At 39.6% G+C, this 18259-nt stretch overlaps 2 protein-coding genes across 3 annotated transcripts in view; one reads left to right on the plus strand and one right to left on the minus strand.

Annotated features, from left to right (window-relative positions):
- The window catches only part of ptpn11b (protein tyrosine phosphatase non-receptor type 11b), a 33951-nt gene extending 25264 nt beyond the window's left edge, over positions 1 to 8687 (plus strand). For both annotated transcript variants that reach the window (XM_072366496.1, XM_072366497.1), the window contains exons 10-16: positions 1062 to 1193; positions 2562 to 2716; positions 5158 to 5225; positions 5320 to 5471; positions 5984 to 6084; positions 6209 to 6339; positions 7995 to 8687. In XM_072366496.1, the coding sequence (XP_072222597.1) occupies positions 1062 to 1193; positions 2562 to 2716; positions 5158 to 5225; positions 5320 to 5471; positions 5984 to 6084; positions 6209 to 6296 (696 nt within the window). In that variant the 3' untranslated portion in view covers positions 6297 to 6339; positions 7995 to 8687. The remainder of the gene's footprint in view (positions 1 to 1061; positions 1194 to 2561; positions 2717 to 5157; positions 5226 to 5319; positions 5472 to 5983; positions 6085 to 6208; positions 6340 to 7994) is intronic.
- Positions 8688 to 12144: 3457 nt separating this feature from the next.
- Positions 12145 to 17843, minus strand: LOC140271499 (RING finger protein 223). The gene is made up of 2 exons (XM_072366744.1): positions 17531 to 17843; positions 12145 to 13737 (listed from the first exon to the last, which is right to left on the minus strand). Exon 2 carries the CDS (start codon positions 13644 to 13646, stop codon positions 12942 to 12944), a length of 705 nt encoding a protein of 234 aa, XP_072222845.1. The 5' UTR covers positions 13647 to 13737; positions 17531 to 17843; the 3' UTR covers positions 12145 to 12941.
- Positions 17844 to 18259: the final 416 nt, after the last annotated feature.

Raw genomic sequence — 18259 nt, forward strand, 5'->3', positions numbered from 1 at the left:
AACTTTCGTTTAATCGCTGATGGTATGAGCCAAACATATTTAATGTTTATTTTCATGAACTATCCATGGATTGATACAAAGTTTTGAGGAGAAATCCATTAGAAAGTAGTTAAGATGTTGAAAACATTGTTTGCAGGAAGATTGGATAAGATTTGCATATTACTCTCAACAGTGTATAAAATCATTAATGATTTAAGGTGTTTGGAAGAAATTCAGTGTGTAAAGGGCAAAGGCACAAGCCTGCGTTATTCATCAATAGATGAGAGAACTACTTGGGTGAAGAATGTCTTTAAATCGTTTTCAAGCACTACAATACACAGTTACATTGAATTAACTGACTTAAAACTTTAAAGGAGCCTAACGTTAACCTTGACCAGAGGTGTCATCAACTTCTGTGAGCTTCTGGAATGGGCCATCACACTATGGAAATGTGCTGTGGTTGGACCAATCAGTACGCCAGACTGCTTTTTGCAATAAATGGATGTATTGTGCTCTGGGCCAAAGATGAAAAGGCCAAACCAGACTGTTATCTGCAACAAGTCCAAAAGCCAGGCTCTGTGATGTATTGGGTTGTAACAGAGTTCAAACTTAAAAAAAAAACTTCATCCTTTGGTATCCTCTGTGCAAGAATGTGTTTCAAGTTTTGTGAGAAGAACAGAAACGATACAAAGTGACAAAAGCTTTATCGTCTCAGCTTTTCTTTGTATTTGTTGCTGACCTGAAATGCAGGAGTGATGGCATACAATTCAGTAAACTTATGTAGATATGTTTTTGTCTGGCATTGTCAGGAGAAAGTGTTTACTGGATAGTAGTAACCGATTCCACGAAATCTGGGTGGTTACTCTATTTGTAGTACAGATTATGGTGTGTATGTATGTTTCTGTGGTGAGGTTGGGTATGAAGATGGCTGGCAGTGATAGTATTACAGTTAAGCTGATTGAAAAGCGTCACCAGATGAGCTGGCTCTCCAGACTGTCTAATACCTTCCACACTCTCTTTTGTTTTTTTTTAAATTTTTTTATTTCTCATCTTTCTCCCTCTCTGATTTTGCTCTGGTTTAGAACAAATGTGTCCGTTACTGGCCGGACCTTAATGGCACTAAGGAGTTCGGAAAGGTGATGGTGAGAAATGTGGATGAGCAACCAGCTCAAGACTATATCCTGAGGAAGCTGGAGGTGACGCGTCTCGACCGGGTAGGTAAAGTTCTGCGCTCAGTCTGAGCCGACCCACTGACCTGGGTTCAGATTATCAAATCATGTGTACACACAATGTTACAGCACGTGCCTGTGCTTATGAGAGGATTAACTGCATGGATCCCAAGAACACGAGCGGAGTATAAAATGAATTGGGAATAGGGCATATAAACTTGAAACTTGCATGTTTTTATGTATTAAAGCTTGAAGTAAAAACTCTTTGAGGACATGTTTGTTAAAGCATGTTGACTTGGTGAGTGATATGTAGACTAAGTAGCAAGTTAGGAGGGTTTCTCATATTCTGATGTTTTCAGTACCAAGAAGCAAAGAATCAAGGCTCAATGTTTATAAAAAAAAAACTGTTTTTTTTTTATCTTTTTGATGCTGTTAAATCAGCGTCTGATACACAATGTAAGTATGTGTAGAAGCCTTTTCTTTGATAAAAGCCCTTGCACTGTTTTATCATTTAAAAGACAACAATTTAGATTATTTAAGTGGTCAAATTGCAATGGTATTTTGTGCTTGTTATCCAGTTTTACTGTAGATAAAATTTTGGAAATTGAAAATATTATGATAATTCTGTAATTCATAATTGCATAAATTGAGCTGATGCTCCACAAAGCCTGACTAAGAATATCTTATCATTATTCTCATTTGAAAAAAAGTGCCATCAGGTGGTGTTAAGTACCACCCTAATATGCGTTTACAGCTAAGCCACTCATTTGTGAGTACAGCACAGTGTCAGTTAATCAGCACTAATGTTAGTCTGTTGGAGATACTTGTGACTCTTGTTGACAGAGTAGTTAGTCCATGGATCTGCACATTCAGCTGCAAAACAAATAACTGGTTTCATTAGAACAATTTATCATAAATGTATCATATTTATCACAATATGGCCATAAGCAGTCGTTCCTGCACGTTCACCTGTAAGGTATTATTAGCACAATCCACAGTTATCACTTTGGATGAAAACACATCTCAGCGCTCAGAAATGCTGAGTAGAACTGGTTTAATTGCAGCGTTACTTTAATGCTGATGCGAGCAACGAAGTCTGAATGTGATGAGCCGACGTTGTGTCAAATTAAAGCCGCAAAGAAAGAGCCAGTCAACCACAGGATTGAATTTTCTAGCTGTGATTTTAGAAAATGGTTCTTTAAATTTGCTAAATTAAACTATTTTATTCTGGGGTTGGCAGAGCTTTTGCTTAAAATAAATGATGTTGTATGAAGATTATAGATTTTGTTCATTATTTGATACCGAGGGGTCACATGGCTACTTTTTATCAAGCATTATTACACAAACAAAATGAGCATTTCTAAAACCTGTAGAAAAGTGCACATTCACTTGACTTTATCCTTTTTACTGTAGAAAGAGCCTCTGAGGTTCATCTGGCACTATCAGTACCTGAGCTGGCCAGACCATGGAGTGCCCAATGAACCCGGCGGTGTCCTCTGGTTCCTGGAGGAGGTCAACCGCACTCAGAGCTCCATTACAGACGCCGGACCCATTGTCGTCCACTGCAGGTACGAGCGCTGAGGAGCAATGTAAGGACTGAACAAAAGATGCCAAAGCTGGTTGGACCACAACTCAATTATTAGTGGATCTGGCACTAGCTGGAAGTGGTGTTGTTAGGAATGTAACAGCCCCTTAATACCATGTCACAGTCTGATTATCTGTTCCAGGTGATGTGCATCCCTATATAGTCGCACTTTATTATCATTTAATGCCTCAACATTACAACGCAAAAGTCCCTAGTCACAAGATCTGAATCCAATACAGCACCTTTGGATGATTTAGAGAACCTGTCTCAGAGAATGGGACAAACTGCCCTAATTGAGGGGAACAAAGCCTGAAGAGACCTTGCAAACAAGCAAGTTAAGGCTCTGACATTTGTTGTGAAAGAGATCACCAATTCTTCTTAGGGCAGGATTTGATTATATTTTTTATAAGATACCAACCCAATTTCAGGTATAGGATTGACTCCTGGTCATAATAACCTCCTTATTTATTTATTTATTTTTTTTTAGAATTGTAGTTACTATGACTCAGACTTATATTCAGGTGTGACCATGTTGTTTTTGACTTGATATTTGACACTTTTATGTGTCAAGTATCAAGCATAAAGTGATTTTTTATTTATTTTTTTTTTCCCATCAGTAAATTTCAGTGACCCTTTTTTTGGAGCTGAAGCAGAGTGTAAATGATACAGTGAAAAGGCAGTGATCCAGTTTTGGTTATTAAGTTTGAATACACACACATGACATGTACAGCTCTGTGCAAGTCTGGAGCCACCCATTAATAGTTTATATTCTGCTCCTAAGGAGTCAGACATTCCTCCCTAAGTGGTCTTGAGCAGCAGTTCTTCAGGCTTTCTGAAAGTTGGTGAACTAATGTTGTCGACACATAATGGACAACTTGGCAAAGAAAGAATTTTGAACTGTGTTATTAGGCACTTTTTTTCACCAGCAGTCAGTCTCAAAGACAGGGCACTTGTTTTGTCACAGCTATGAAAAATAATAAAGATAACTCAATTTGAAAGACATAAATGCTCATGATTCTCAGAGAGCTATTAAAACTTATCGTATGTCAGCATATCTCAGCTCGGTGTGCAGTGTGTCCTTACAAAGTTTCAGTGGATAAAGGAAGAAGTGGCGGGCCTCAAACAAGAACTTACTGCAACAGATGAACAGTATCTGAAAGTGATGTTCTGAGGAAATTGGGAAAAAATAATCCAGCAAAGACCTGAGAGATGCATCTCCTAAGCTGATCTGTCTGCTGTTCACCAAAATCTCATCAGAAATTGTCCCCATGGCTGTCAAGAAGCTATTGTTAAAGGAGGGAAATGGGGAGAAAAGGCTGAGGTATGTCAAATACCTGGACAGAAAATCAGTGGCAACACGTCTTATGGAGCCATGAATTCTCCCCAGAGTCCAACAGTCTTAGCAGAAAAAACAACAATAGGCAGCCAACATCCAAAGAAGAGCTTTGGGAAGTCCTTCACAAAGCCTGGAGAAATATTCCTGAAATCTACTTAAAGAAACTACAGGAAAGCTTGTCTAAGATAATTCAAAATGAACATACCAAATATTGACTTTCAATCTTAGAATTAGATTGTATTTCTATTTGTCTTTGTACATATTTCAATAAATCCCTGCAACTATTTCCCATTGTTCAGTATCTGTATACATTAATAAAGAGAGGCTCAAGACTTTTGGACTTTATTTTGCACTTTTGTCTTTACCAGTTTCCATCAAACAGAAAATTGATGATATTTAAAATTTTACCTTCAACATGCATTTTAGAATACGAGTGTTTAACGAGTGTTTCAGTTATCCACTGGGTTGTGCTATAAATAAGGTCGAAGTTTGACCCTAATATTAAGAACTAGAAACACTGTATGTCATGGTAGATTGTCAATAAAACTAACCAGCTTATCAAAGTTTTCAGTAAATGAATTTGAGCCAATTAGGTTGTTCTTCATTCACATGTTGACATTTAAGTCAACATGAGTTAGCAGTGGCATTGACACATACTACCCCCCCCTCATAGGTTGTCTGTTTGTTTACTTTCATTGTTTGCATAGCTCACTGCCACACTGAAACAGGCGGATAGTTGTTCCACTTTGGTGTTCTTTCCTGTTCTTCTCAATACCCCCCCACCACCCAGATGTACTGCAAACACGATGACGAGAATGACTCGTTACCTACTTCGATTGCTTGGCTGCTGATAGAATAAGGTTATGTGGAGTTGGGTGGCACGGCAACAAAAGTGAAAATATGAAAATAAAAGATAAATGACTTGTATTGTCATTTGCGTTTCCATCGCTGTGTAGCAGTCTCATACAACTGAATCCAATCAAATACTCTCCTAACAGAAGTGTCTGTATTCCACTTCAATACGTTTTCGTCATTTCTTCAAGTGTTACTACAAATGGTTTTGACCAATCACTCTGTTCTCCCTGCAGTGCAGGCATCGGCAGAACCGGCACTATTATCGTCATTGACATCCTCATTGACATTATTAAGCGCCGAGGTAGGAATCTAAGCATGAAACTACTGTAACACACTGGATTTACCTTCAAGCTTTGTTCTGCAGCGCTGCTAATTTCAGGATTTGTGTTTTCTAGGTCTCCACTGCGACATTGACATCCCCAAGACCATCCAGAGGGTGCGGCAGCAGAGATCGGGCATGGTGCAGACGGAGGCCCAGTATAAGTTCATTTACATGGCGGTGCAGCAGTACATAGACACGGCTCAGAAGAGGCTAGCAGAGGAGCAGGTACTTAGGAGCAAGTTTAAACCGTCTTCTAAAAAAGACAAGAAATTTCAGGTGTATCAATACCATTTAGTCAGTACTCTGAAACCATTTAGGCTTTGCCAAGTTCCTGTAAATGAGCTGGCAAAACGAAATGAAAGAAAACAAACACTGAAAAGGGGGCATGGCGTGACTACAAAGCGATTGGCTGTAAAAGTTTCCCTGGGTTACAATCACAAGAACAACACAACTTACCTCATCAGGAGTTCTCGAAGAAGGAAGTCATTGGGTCGGTGATTGAGTTTATATGATAATAGCTGTAAAAAAAACAAATAAAAAAAACATTTAAATTCAAAATTCCCAAAAGATGGGTTAAGGCACAACACCAGCGTCACTAAAGCTGTCGGCAAGTTTTACAAAAGCTAATATCAAGAAAGACCATGTCTAAGGTTTTCATTGTTGTCACTGTATAGCATCAGCATAAAGTTATTCCAAATGTTTTAGTAGTTGAACCTGATTGATTTTGTCCTTTTCAGAGGAATAAGATGAAGGAGAGAGAATATTCCAATATCAAATATCCACAGATGACAAACTCAAGGTCCAAACACAACATCGAGTCCTCGCGCTCTTCTTCTGTGTAAGTGTAACGTGTGAAGATGAGACTGACGCCACAGCTGGCCTTCTGATCACAGAGCCAAAGCAGAAAAGAGGTCCAAAACATTTGTTTTATTTGAATATCTGTGATCTGTGTGTTGTCGTAGGATGACAAATGATGATTCTTCAAGTGTGTACGAGAACATAAACTTCAAAAGCCCTCAGACATCTTTTAGCAGTAACACCAGGAGGTAAAAGTGACGCTGTGGACCTCCTCACCTCGCTCCTCTGCCTCTCTGTAAGTGTTTTGTTTAAAACTGGAAATGGTCTTTTTCTGCCTGTAAAATTGAGTACATTTCTACTTAAGACACTGATTCTATAATCGTGGAACCAAAATGACAGCATCATCATAAAGGAAACGGGTGTTGCTTTTAATACAAGTTGTAACTCAGGCTATTGATTCTTGTAAATACAGTTTTGAGAACCTATGGCTTCGGGTGATGTGTCAGTGGATCTGAATTTTCCCCAGATGTTGAAACGTGGGTGATTTTTATTTATTTTTTTTTTCTTCCACTGATGGGAGACATCGGAGTTTCTTCCATTGAGTCACATTTATTTTCCACATGTACGCAGAAGAATAATGCTCTTTCATTTTCAAGTTTCAAATCCTAGGCTGGCCAGAAGCAGCTGAGCTCATAAAGAACAGCTCCGTTATGAAAGACACAAAAGATTTAAATTAGGTTCTGATTATAATTAACCTCAATTCACACTGTCATTTCTTCCCTCTCTAAGTGACTAATATCAAGCGGAGTTAATGTGAATGAATCACAGGCCATGGGCACATCACATGATGAATACTGTTTTTGTTACTGTGTGAGAAAGTCATTTAATACATTTTGTTTTGAAATATTTAAGAAATGATTCATTTAAAGATGGATCACTTTTATCAGTCAAATTACTCAACTGCTTTGTATCCTTTTAGTTGAAACTTCTGTGGATCTCAGAAGAAATTATAGAGTGAAGGACTGAAGTTGAGTGATTCACTCGTTGCATTCGACAGCCAAAACGGCTTAATCAAAATAGATTTGGTCGCAGCAGGTTGATGGTTCTATATATTTCCTTGAAAATTTAACTGAACTGAACAGAAAATCAATCATGGATTTCACTGGGGAGAACTGCATCATCTGAGCTGATTGCATCCACCCAAGACAAAACAATGCATTTCAGAAGCAGTTCCCTAAAAACATGCACCTAGTTTATTTTTGATAGATGTGACATGTCAGGCTCAACAAAGCAGATGAGTGTGATAGAGAAAATCCTATCAGTTTTTTAAATGAAACACCCCGTGCATGCAAATTGTATTGTACCAACGTAGCTGGTCTGGAGGCAAGAGGTCTTTCAAGCCCTCAATCACGGTTTAAGTCAGCACTGTCCATTCTAAGACTGTGATTCAAGAAGATTTTTTTTTAAAAACTGGTCATTCCAACACACATGCTCTTTACACAGCATTTGTCTGCAAAGAATTTGAATATCGACCCCAACATTCCTGGTATTTTCTCTGCTTTTGTTTAGTTGGTGGAGTGTGTTTCCCTTGACTCCAAGATTAGCAGCTTGATTTCCCATCATGGTTTCTTTTCATTTGAAGCATCACATATGAATAATGGCAGCATAGATGTTAAAGATCAACACACGCTGAGGTTTCAGGGATTATTAGGGTCTCTGATTCAGGTTTAAACTCTTGCTGCAGGGAAGAGCCCCGAGTTAAAGTATACATACACACTCCAGCATATAGTCTGTCCACGCCTGTTTAGACGAACCATGAGGTGAAGTGCGCACTAAGTTAATGGTGTTTTTAGCCCCATATTGTGAAATGACACAAGATTCTGTTGATCATTACTTAGAGTGACGGCACGAAATTAAATTAAATCCACTTTTCTATCTCTTTTTGGGCAGCTTCAGAAGGGGCGCCGCTTCGTCAGCATCTGATAATCCCTTGGGCGTGGAGGGAGTGTGGCGCCCCACACTGTTCTTCACGTTGGTGGACCTTGGCCTGGCCTGAAGGTGACGAGCTGACCCTCTCCTGCCACTGGAACTCTCAGTCTAGCGTCAAACCTTACTCCTTGCAAAGGAGAAAAATGCCCTCCCCGAGGGGCTTCGCCTACTCCATTTTTCTTCCCACCTCTGCTCCAGCCTCTCCCCTCTTATCCAGCTCAAGTGCCTTGTGACAGGATGTATCTAAGATCTAGGCTGCCTAAACCTACCTTTGCATCCCTACTGTTGCTTCTTTCCAAACCCTGGAAGCCCAAGCTAACCTGATAACTAAGCAGTTCCTTGGGGAGACCGATATTAAACATGGAGCTTTCCCACACCAAACTTAACAAAGCTGTACGGGACCTAAGAAGAGGTCAAAGCTAAGCTGTTTGTCGGCTTGTTGACAGAAATCACTCTTTGTCTGTCTTTGCCGGCTGTCAGTTGAACTCCGACTTTAGACTGTTTTTTGCTGCACTTTGTCTCTCCAGCTGTGGTGGTTATTAATGCAGCTGCTGAGTGATGGCAAGGACAGTCATGTGACCTGCAACAAAGTCCTGAGGCTCAGGAAGGGCAAGCTAGCCCTGTCTTTTTACTCTTATTCTTCTTTTCTTTTTTCTTTTTTTTTTTTAAAAAAAAGTCATCTTAATTTTGAGTGTAAAAGCTAACTATTTTTATTACATTTTTATTTAAGTTGTGACTGATTATGAAAGTATTGTTGTGGATAAAATTGGTTGTAATCCCCTATTCTGTTGGGAATTGAAATCAGGTGTTCTGTTGAGAAAATTTGAAAAATTCAATGTTTTTTTTTTACTGCTGATTTCAGGGACATGCAAATCTGTCCTGTCTATCATTGGAGCATAATCACCAGTGAACACCACTGTGAACAAAATTCTTAAAGTATATTGCGAGTTACTTTGTCTTTTTAATGCACATTTTCTTTCATATTTTCGTTCATGGATGTCTGGTATCATGGCAGTGTAACATAAAAAGAAAATGCTTATTTAAATATGTGCTGTATATTTGTACAGAAGCATTATTTTGGATGAGACCATGTCGAAACAAATATGCCAAAGCCAGACTTCGATGTTAAATTGTAATAGTAGTTTGAAGTCCATATTTGGAGAGGAGCAGGCCTGAATGGGTGATGGGAGTTGAGCTTGGCTCACTGCCGTCTCTCAGCTTGGTTTGACTGGCTGTCCTCGTTAATCAGCAGGTCTGATGTAGTTTAACATCTGTCAGACAAGATCGTCACAAGGAGACGAGGAAAGGAGGTGATTACAGTGGGCCAGATGGCCATCTGCCGGAGATTGAAGAATAGATTTGTCTCCAAAAAGTGATTTAAAAAATGGCGATAATCCAGGCTTGATGATAGCAGGGGGAGTAAAGCCGACGTCATTGATGTAATAAGGAGTATGGTGGTGCTGTGCTGTGGTGTGGTGTGTAGAGCCTTCTGTGCTCTCTGGCAGATTGTGGGCTATTTTTAGCATCAGAACTAGTGCCAAGCTATCCTGCTCCAATACAAAAGTAGATTGACTGATCAGCCACCATTCTAGAACCATGAATAGGTAAAGTGAATAACATTGATCATGTTGTGACAGTATAATGTTCTGCTTAGAAAACCTGGTGGCTGTTACGTTGATATGAACCACCCACCTAAAGGTTGATGCATACCAAACGTTTCTTACCCAACGGCACTTCCAACAACAGCGTTTTTTTGTTTTTCAGCAGGTTTATGCACCCTGCTCAGTACAAGAACTGCTCAGGAATGTCATGTTGACTTCCACATCAACCCAGATCCCAGTTTGATTCAACCTCTGACCAAACTGGGATCAGATGCTTGATTAAAAAGGATCTGCTGCTGCCATCCTAGTGCCAGACATCCCAGAACAACACAAAGAGGTCCCATGTCCATGCTGTGACAGCTCAGCGCTGTTCTAGTGGCACGAGTGCAACCCATACAATATGAGGCAGGTGCTTTTACTTTTGTGGCTCACTCGTGGTACAGAATGCTGGTGAAATCGAATCACTTAAAGGTCTCGAAAGATCCTTTTCTCATTCTAAACCATCTAAATAAAGAGTCACAAATTAGCAGCTTTTGCGTTAACACAACTGGATTTTCAGTTAAGCCCATCAGACCGAATACAGGTAATAATACTGAGCCATTGCTCTGAGAAGATTATATTTGAAAAAAAGTTATTATATACATTTGAATGTAACCTGTGGCAGCCATATCTTACTGTGAGACAACCCTTTTTTTTTTTTAAAGCTTACCCAAGCACAGACTACTGATTCCGTCACTTGTCTCACAATTTAGAGGTTTTAACTGGTGTAAATTGTTGCCATGTGTTTTAATGATTGATTATTTTGTGATTACAGGCTCTGGTGTATGAATTGAATGCCATTGCTGCCATCTGTCAGTGAAGGCCTTCAGTATGTCTGTCAAAATGCTGCACTACTTGATGTTCTCCAGTTGAATTCGAACATTAAGCATGGTCGAATTCTTCTTCTTTTTTTCTCTCTGAACTGTGATCTTTGAATGAAAAATGATTTGTGGAAGTGTTTCCCTGTTTCTGATCATTCGCTGTGGATAATTTAGATACAGTTGTTCCGTTGTATTTCACAATGCCTCTTTGGGTCAGATAGTTAATAATTTAGTGAAACATCAGTACTTGAAAGTGTGAAACTGCTGAACCTTTGGCTTCAGGCTGTGTGGATGTCCATTGGCTGTGGAAGTATTGTTTGGTAGTGCACTAGATTTTTGCCATTACTGTTTTTGTTTTTTTTGTTTTCTTGTTCTCTGAACTTACGTTCTTCAAATTGATTTGTTTTATTCATTCTTGCGTTTTGTATTGTACCTGATTTATTATTATTTTTTATTGGTGTCATTTTACCACTGATGAGTAAATTCTGTCTGAATCGGTGTCTGCAGAGGTTTGCAGTTGTAACACGGTATTCTTTTTTTTTTTTTTCTGTCGGTCCTCTTAAATTAACTTGAACATGTTGATGTGACTTTGTTTTTGATTCCTTCCTTCTGTTGGTTGCAGCAAGCCTGAAGTGAGTAGTGGTATTAAGTGTTGTTCAGTTTCCTCTTCTTTCTTGTACTGGCTCCACCCAGACGCCTTTGTGCTGTATAGGCTACAACTGCTGATGCAACGAGCTGACAAAAACTGCATCAAAATGGTTTTATCACACAGATTAATAAAACTTTATATGGCACATTATAAGGTTGCACATGATTTTTCCTTGTTCTGTTATAGCAATATATATATAGCAATATATATATATATATATATATATATATATATATATATATATATATACACATAGTTTATCGCCTCGGAGATGGGAATCCTCTTGACATTATAGTTCTGGAAAAGGTCCCTGTGTGAGTGAGCTTTCCATGTTTTGGACTCTTTTGACTCCAGGTGCAATCTTTGGAGTGGGAAAACTGCACGAACCTGAAGAGCAAGCAGGAAATGCATTCTAGAAAAACAGCTTAACTTGGAATGGCAGTGATTGTCATGGTTTAAGTTTCCTGAAGAATCTTTATAACTTGCAAGCAAATAAAATAGACACAAATATGTGTTTTTAGTTGTTTTAATTGTTTTTTTTTTTTTTTTATATGAGCAGTCTTGCAGGAAAACGTGCTTTTTATTCCTTGTTGGTGAAGATGGGGAAGAGTTACTCTCTCTAAGTAAGCAAAATTATCGCAGTTAACAAGAAACTTTTAATAATTTTTGCAGGTATATCTTTAATAGCTATTTTAACTAGCAGTTTTGAAGGTGTGAGTACCTTTGATCATCTTTATCTTGATCCAATGTTTAACCATGTTTCCTGGCAGTTTGAATTGGGTATCAGGAAGTTCTACTTTTATGGGCACTCAATCAGAATTCAATGTGAGTCTCCTTTCAACTATATGTAATCATTGAGCAATTTGGGAATTCCCGTAGCCTTTGTGACTCGACTCGCCGTGGAATAAATAAAGACAACATCCTGTTCGGGGGGAAAGGAAGGGTTGCTTTTACGCTCAAAGGTTAAAGGTTTGTGTAGGGAGGAAATGTGCACCAGGCAGTTTGTTGACCAGCACATGACAAATGCTTTGTTTTCATTTTTAGAAAGAATGTCAGAAGCTCTGTGTTTGAAGGAATTAACGGCAGCTGCTGTTCAGAAAGTACAAAAAAATACAATCAAAGGCTTACTGCCACAATAAATGTCATTTTTTTAAATGCTGAGAAAAGGCATTAACGCGATAAACCAGAATGACGTATCACTTGATAACGAGGCTGTCAAGCACAAATACTCGTGTTGATATCACTCTTTATCATAGTTTTGTAAACAAGGGCATGTCAAAGGACGCAATCAAATGTACACAGTACAGTCTTTAGTTGGCACACTGGGATTGCGTTCAGTGTCTTTGTAGCCAGCTGGAAATTTGACAAATCAAAGTTCACGTCTCATGAGTGAAAGTAAGCATTGCAGGCTTCACTCTGTGGCCTGGACACAACAAGAAGTTTCCACATAATCGCTGAATGTTCATTAGGCACGTACCACAAATCCCTCATTTGCAGCCCAACCCATCGAATCTGTTCAAACGTCAAATTCTTATCTAATCAAAAAATATTGGTGTATAAAAGTGCAAAAGGGTGACGTCTGTTGTGCCAGTCTGATTGATGCACGACCAAAACATCTGTGGTTCTGTGGAAAGTTAACAATCTGATATGTTGTCATTTGTGGTCAACATAGCTAATTGCACTGAACAAAAGCGCAAAATAATTGCGAGAAATTTACAGTGTCAGATATCAAAAATATGACAAATGTGCTACACATTAGCGTCTATATTTACATTTACAAAAGTCTACTGTTTACAGTTTACTGTTTTGGTGTGCCGATAAAGCGGTAAGTTGGGATAGTAGTTGTCGGTGTGGTAGTGGGGGGGTACATCTCTCTAGTACAGCGCATGTTTCCAGTGGAGAAAACACACTGCAGAGGCCACAACACCACTGCCACAAGCAGCAACATGAGCAAAAAGAAGAGGACCATTCTTTTCCAGTCTCCCAGTCTGCTCAGCATGCTATAAGTCCTGGGCCTCGTCTGGGCAGGCGCATCCATTGACTTCTTGGCTCCAATGTCAATGCAGACGCAAAAGGCTGTGGGACTCTCTGGGGCGTCCTCCCTGGAGGTCTTGTAGCACAGCTTTCCCCCCTCTAGCCACACCGGCTCCTCCTGCTGCTGGTGGCTGGGTAGTTTGCAGAGGACCTCGCGGCTGGTGGCCAAGGCCGGGGGTCCCTCCTCGGGCAACATGGTGGGAAAACGACAGAAGGGACAAGAGAGGGGGGTGCTACTACCATTACTGTCCTGATCAGCTAGCGAGACTGCCATAAGGCGGGAGAGGCACTCAAGGCAAAAAGTGTGGGTACACTCCAGCAGCTTGGGTGTTTTGAAGACGTTGTCATAGGTGTTGTAGCAGATGGAGCACTCCGGCTGGCCGGCCACTGACACCTTTTTTTGTAGCTCTCCAGACACTTCCTGGGAGGCAATCTGCATGTGCCAAATCTGGTGAGTGTGTTGTTCCATCTTCAGATGTGTGTAAGCCTTTTTTCTTCCCGTTTGTCCGGTCCTCTTAAGATCGCCTGATCTCTTCTTCCTTTTTTGGGGAATCTAATTCCTTTAAGAAAATGAGTGAAAAGCATAGATTAGTTTTCATACAAAGTTGCAGATTAACGTTGTTGCCACAAACTTTCACTTGTCCTCAAAACCATTATCTTATCAAGTCGGTCAAATTTTATGTAGGCCGGTTGAACGTTTGGACTCTGAACTACTTTTATTCTCTCCTTGCTTCAAACAAGGCAATATAAGGCTGGCAGGATCTCCCCCTGTGTCTGTAACTGTCCCAGGAGTGATGCGAAATGGGTCACGCTGTGTATTTACTCAGCTGACAGTGCAAGTGCATACAAAAAAGTGAGGAAGTAGCACACAGGAGGGCAAAGGAACATGTCCACCCACGTTTGTCGTGTGGCCAATTCTGAAGGTACACCGTGGCTGTTATTTGATATTTAGATGAACACGATGATGTCAGTAGAGTTTCCATTTTAGTCAGAGTGAGCAAGGATCGCCAAGATCTGATATAATAAGACCTTTGATTTCGCCATAAATCATAGAAGTTATAAATGTCTTCTGACTACAGTTTACCAGTGTACAAGCAGTGAAACCCTGACTCTCCACCAATTTTGTATGTTAGGGTGCACTTCTAAATGGATAATCAGATTTTCAGTGTTTTCATTGTTCAAGAGCACAAAATTAATTTGTTCCGAGAACCCAGGGTACTGAAAGATAGTAAACTTATTGTGCAGTTAAAGTGTCTTTTTAACTTTGTCTAGGTTCTACTTTACATGTGATTCTCCTTCACTTATTCACACAGACACCCATACAATGCTTTTTTTAAATGCATATATGCACTTAAACAAAGATTTTAGGCCATGTATTGTCTTGCTGTTTCAACATTTTAATCCATATTTAATTTTTATTTTTTTCAATGTATATGGAGTTTCATGACCAGAAGCACCAAAACAGTAAAAATAAATACATTTATTAATTACATGCTCCTCCTAACCCTAACCCTTTGCAGTGTTGTTGGCTATTCATAGGATTAGCATCAGCTAGCATCAAGCTAACTGGCAACTACAAACAGTAATTGGGAGGTTACTAAAAACTGATAATGATATGAATGCACAAATTGTGACATTCAACACATTTATCTTTAACCAGATTTTAAGATTTTTCAGCGTACATTAAGTTTTATAACTTGCACAAAAGACTGCACAAAGTGTGAAATTCAGTACAGTATCATATCAATGTAATTAACACACACAAGCTCTCCTAATCGCGGTTGCTGATAAAAGAGCTTATTTGGATTTTATATGCAAGACTTATTTATTGTGTTTCTGTTCTTTCAGAAGCAGTTTTTACATAAGGATTGCAGGAGTGACACACACACACATCAAGGTTTCCTGAGTCCCCATAGCCTTGGGCAGCGATGAAAGATTTAAGTAGGTGGTATGTATTTAAGTATGGTAGAAAAATGCGGGCTGATTAGCTTCAGCTACGTTTATTCACACGTGTCGGGCACTTTGCATTAGGGCACCTCACATTTGTAGGTTTGCATATATGCTTGTAGCACCACAGACATTTGCTGCTATCTTTTGAGTGTGGTCTCCTTGTTTCATGTTCTGGGACAACAAAGATTTAAATTACTACCTGCTGGTGTTGTGAGTTTGGTATTGTAAGCCTTTAATGTGAAGGAGACTGCGAGTGTTTGTATATGAGGAATGAAAGATGTCAAAGCACAGGTGCTCTCACTTTGCCCTCAGCGTTGGTCTGAGTCCCAGTTCGCCCATATATACAAAGTATCCACTTGTTCCGTCTAATCGCTCCATCTACCCTTGACATTCCTGCATGACATTCATGCTCTCTCTCCACATCCCTGCTGAATTCAAGCATGCTTCAGAAGAGTGAGGACAGGTTTTTTTGTGTAATTATGATTACGACTGTCAGGTTTAAAGCCTCCCTTAAGCAGGATTTGTGACTCCTTTTCCCATTTTCTCTAACTAAAGTTCAGCTAAAGGGTGTGCTCCTTTTTCCCGCAGTAAGTGATGGATCAAAACCTCACTGTGCGTCCTTAATAACTTGCTATGAGGAGCTGTTGTTGCAGATCCAACCAATAATGTAGAGATGCGGAGGCTACCTGTCATCCAATGATATGCAGCTAACATGGAAAATTACATCAAGTCCTTCGTCTTCAAATATTTGCAAAGATGGTAAAGCAGCTTTAAAAGTGTTCATACAAATTAAACATAAAATTTGTGCTAGTTGGCTCTTCAGACACATAGTTCTGGCATTGGTAATTTTCAGTGCCTATTCTCATGCCTGGAGGTTAATAATTTCCATGATTTATAGAGATACCATTTTTCAAATCCTCAGGTTGGTATGAGTTAGCCCACCTGTATCCTAATGTAATGATAAACCAACAAAGCATCAAAAAAGCATCAATACGAGCTACAAAGTGAGCCCACAACATACACCAAACTCCCTGCCTGATACAGTTGAACTAATATAATTTTTTTATATAAACACTGCATCTTTGACCATAGGTTAATGTGTAATGATGAAAATATAGAAATTAATCTTGAACTGCTACGCTTGAGTTTTCAGTTTCAGTGTGCACGATGTGACCTGTGTGAGAACTAAATGTGTCTCCATCGCTAGTAATTTAGTAGCAAAGTTGCATCATAATCTCCCCTGCTTGATGAAATATATCCCTTATTTTTCAGATAGTTGTTAAAATGAATAGTTAAGATGTGAAATTAATCACGTTAGCAAAGAGATACTCTGTTTTTACTCTATGATTAAAGCGAGACCATCATAAGTGTTCTTTCTTTTTTCTTTCTTTCTTTTTTTCGCATCATTTAAAGTATTAGCTGTGGTTTAACTCTTAAGGAGGAGGCCTTCCAGTCACAACTGACTGTTCAGAGTGGTATGTAAAAAGCACAGTTAAGCAATGCTCCCATCTGATAAACAAAAAGTACATTGAGGAACGGCAATCCAAAAAAGGCTTTTGGGCTGGGAAAGTTATGCTCACCAGCAGCGTCAAATATTAACTCAGACTAAGTGATTGCCGAACCCAAAATACAAACTTCAAACATAGGTTGGGTGTCTCTTTGCTTATGTGTATTTTTCTGCTTCTGTTGCTTTGAGTCTCACTTTATGATCCCTCAACACTATCATTGGCACTTGCTTTTCTTGTTTATCCCACTGACCTGTAAATGAATCGCAACTCATTTGAGTGCGAGTCAAACTGGAGAATTAGTTTTTTCATTTAAAGTGCTTGAGTCGTCCATCTTTTGCCATCTTTTGTGTCAGGCTCAGCTGTGTTTGTCTGCTGCTGCTTATTCTACCCAACTGTCATCCGTGATGTTGCACTACCTGTTCTCAACTTGAAAGGCAATTGAAACTCGATCTACCTGATGTTTGAAATGAGGGGTTGGGGACGTGGGGCCACAGCAGACAGTTAAACTGAACGTAAAGTTGGCCGAGCCACAAACAGATGGGAGCAGGAGAGAGCATGTCACAATGCAGCCAGCCAACGGTTTGCAGATACTCCAGAATCCATACTGAACATAGACATTTGTGATGCTACAACTAATGTGCTACAAGGGTTCAAAGTGTGTGTAATCCACCTACATAACTAAGAGTCCTTTTAAGGAAAGGAAATTAAGTCTTTTTGCACCATTCAAAATCAAAGGCTGTTTTGTAATTACAATATTCGCTTAAAATAAAATATTTTCATATACAGAAGAGGTAAAAATCAAATTTTTTTTTAGGATTTGTAGTAAAGCAATTGCAAGTCACAAACTGCAAAAAAGCCTCAAGGCAACATTTAGAGCTGCAAAGGTTCAGCTTACCTGCTAAATGTTGAAGACGTCAGATGATCCTCACTGAGTAGGCTCTGCTCAGCTCACTCCCTTTTCGCTTGAGAATGCATTTTCATGTGGTCAACGTTAACTGACCTCAGCGATCCCAGCAGGGAGTTTGGGGTTGTAATCGTGTGTAAGGTCCTCCTCTATGATCTGATATTCTGCTGGAGTGGCGACTGAGTCTAAATGTCTGCGTGTGTATGAAAGAGAATGGGTGTGTGCTCAGAGGCTTGTTGTGTCAGTGTGAGAGCTGCGTCCTCCTTCTTGAGCGTCTGTTTCCCTTTACCACCTGCCCTGCTCTGTCAGCCCCCTTATTAGCTCTCTATACAAATAGTGTGTCTTGGCCTAGAGGTGGTGCCTGGAGGAGGAGTGGAAAGAGGAGTGGGGGGGGGGTCAGGACTTTCAGTAGAGCACTTCTTGCCAGCTCAACATCTCTCCCTATATCTTTCATTGTGTTGTGGTCTTTGTGTCTGTCTACCTGTCTTCACTATCTCACTGATATACACACACACACACACACACACACACACACATACAATGCAAATACCCCTCACCTCTTGTACTATACGCAAAAATGTATTGTTATAAACCCTTCAATTGAAAGCTCCATGTATATCCTATAGTCCACACGTTATATTAAACACAAAGGACACAGCAGCTACACAACTTTAGGGTCAGTCAGTGTGTTTAAACTGTGCGTTACATATAGAAAAAAAA

This window comes from Leuresthes tenuis, unplaced genomic scaffold, assembly GCF_036924035.1.
Source record: "Leuresthes tenuis unplaced genomic scaffold, fLeuTen1.0.hap1 SCAF_16, whole genome shotgun sequence".
Classification (NCBI taxonomy): Eukaryota; Metazoa; Chordata; class Actinopteri; order Atheriniformes; family Atherinopsidae; genus Leuresthes; species Leuresthes tenuis.

Bases quoted from the DNA above. Each gene is read 5' to 3' on its own strand.
- LOC140271499 (XM_072366744.1), bottom strand. From the start codon at position 13,646: ATGGAACAACACACTCACCAGATTTGGCACATGCAGATTGCCTCCCAG.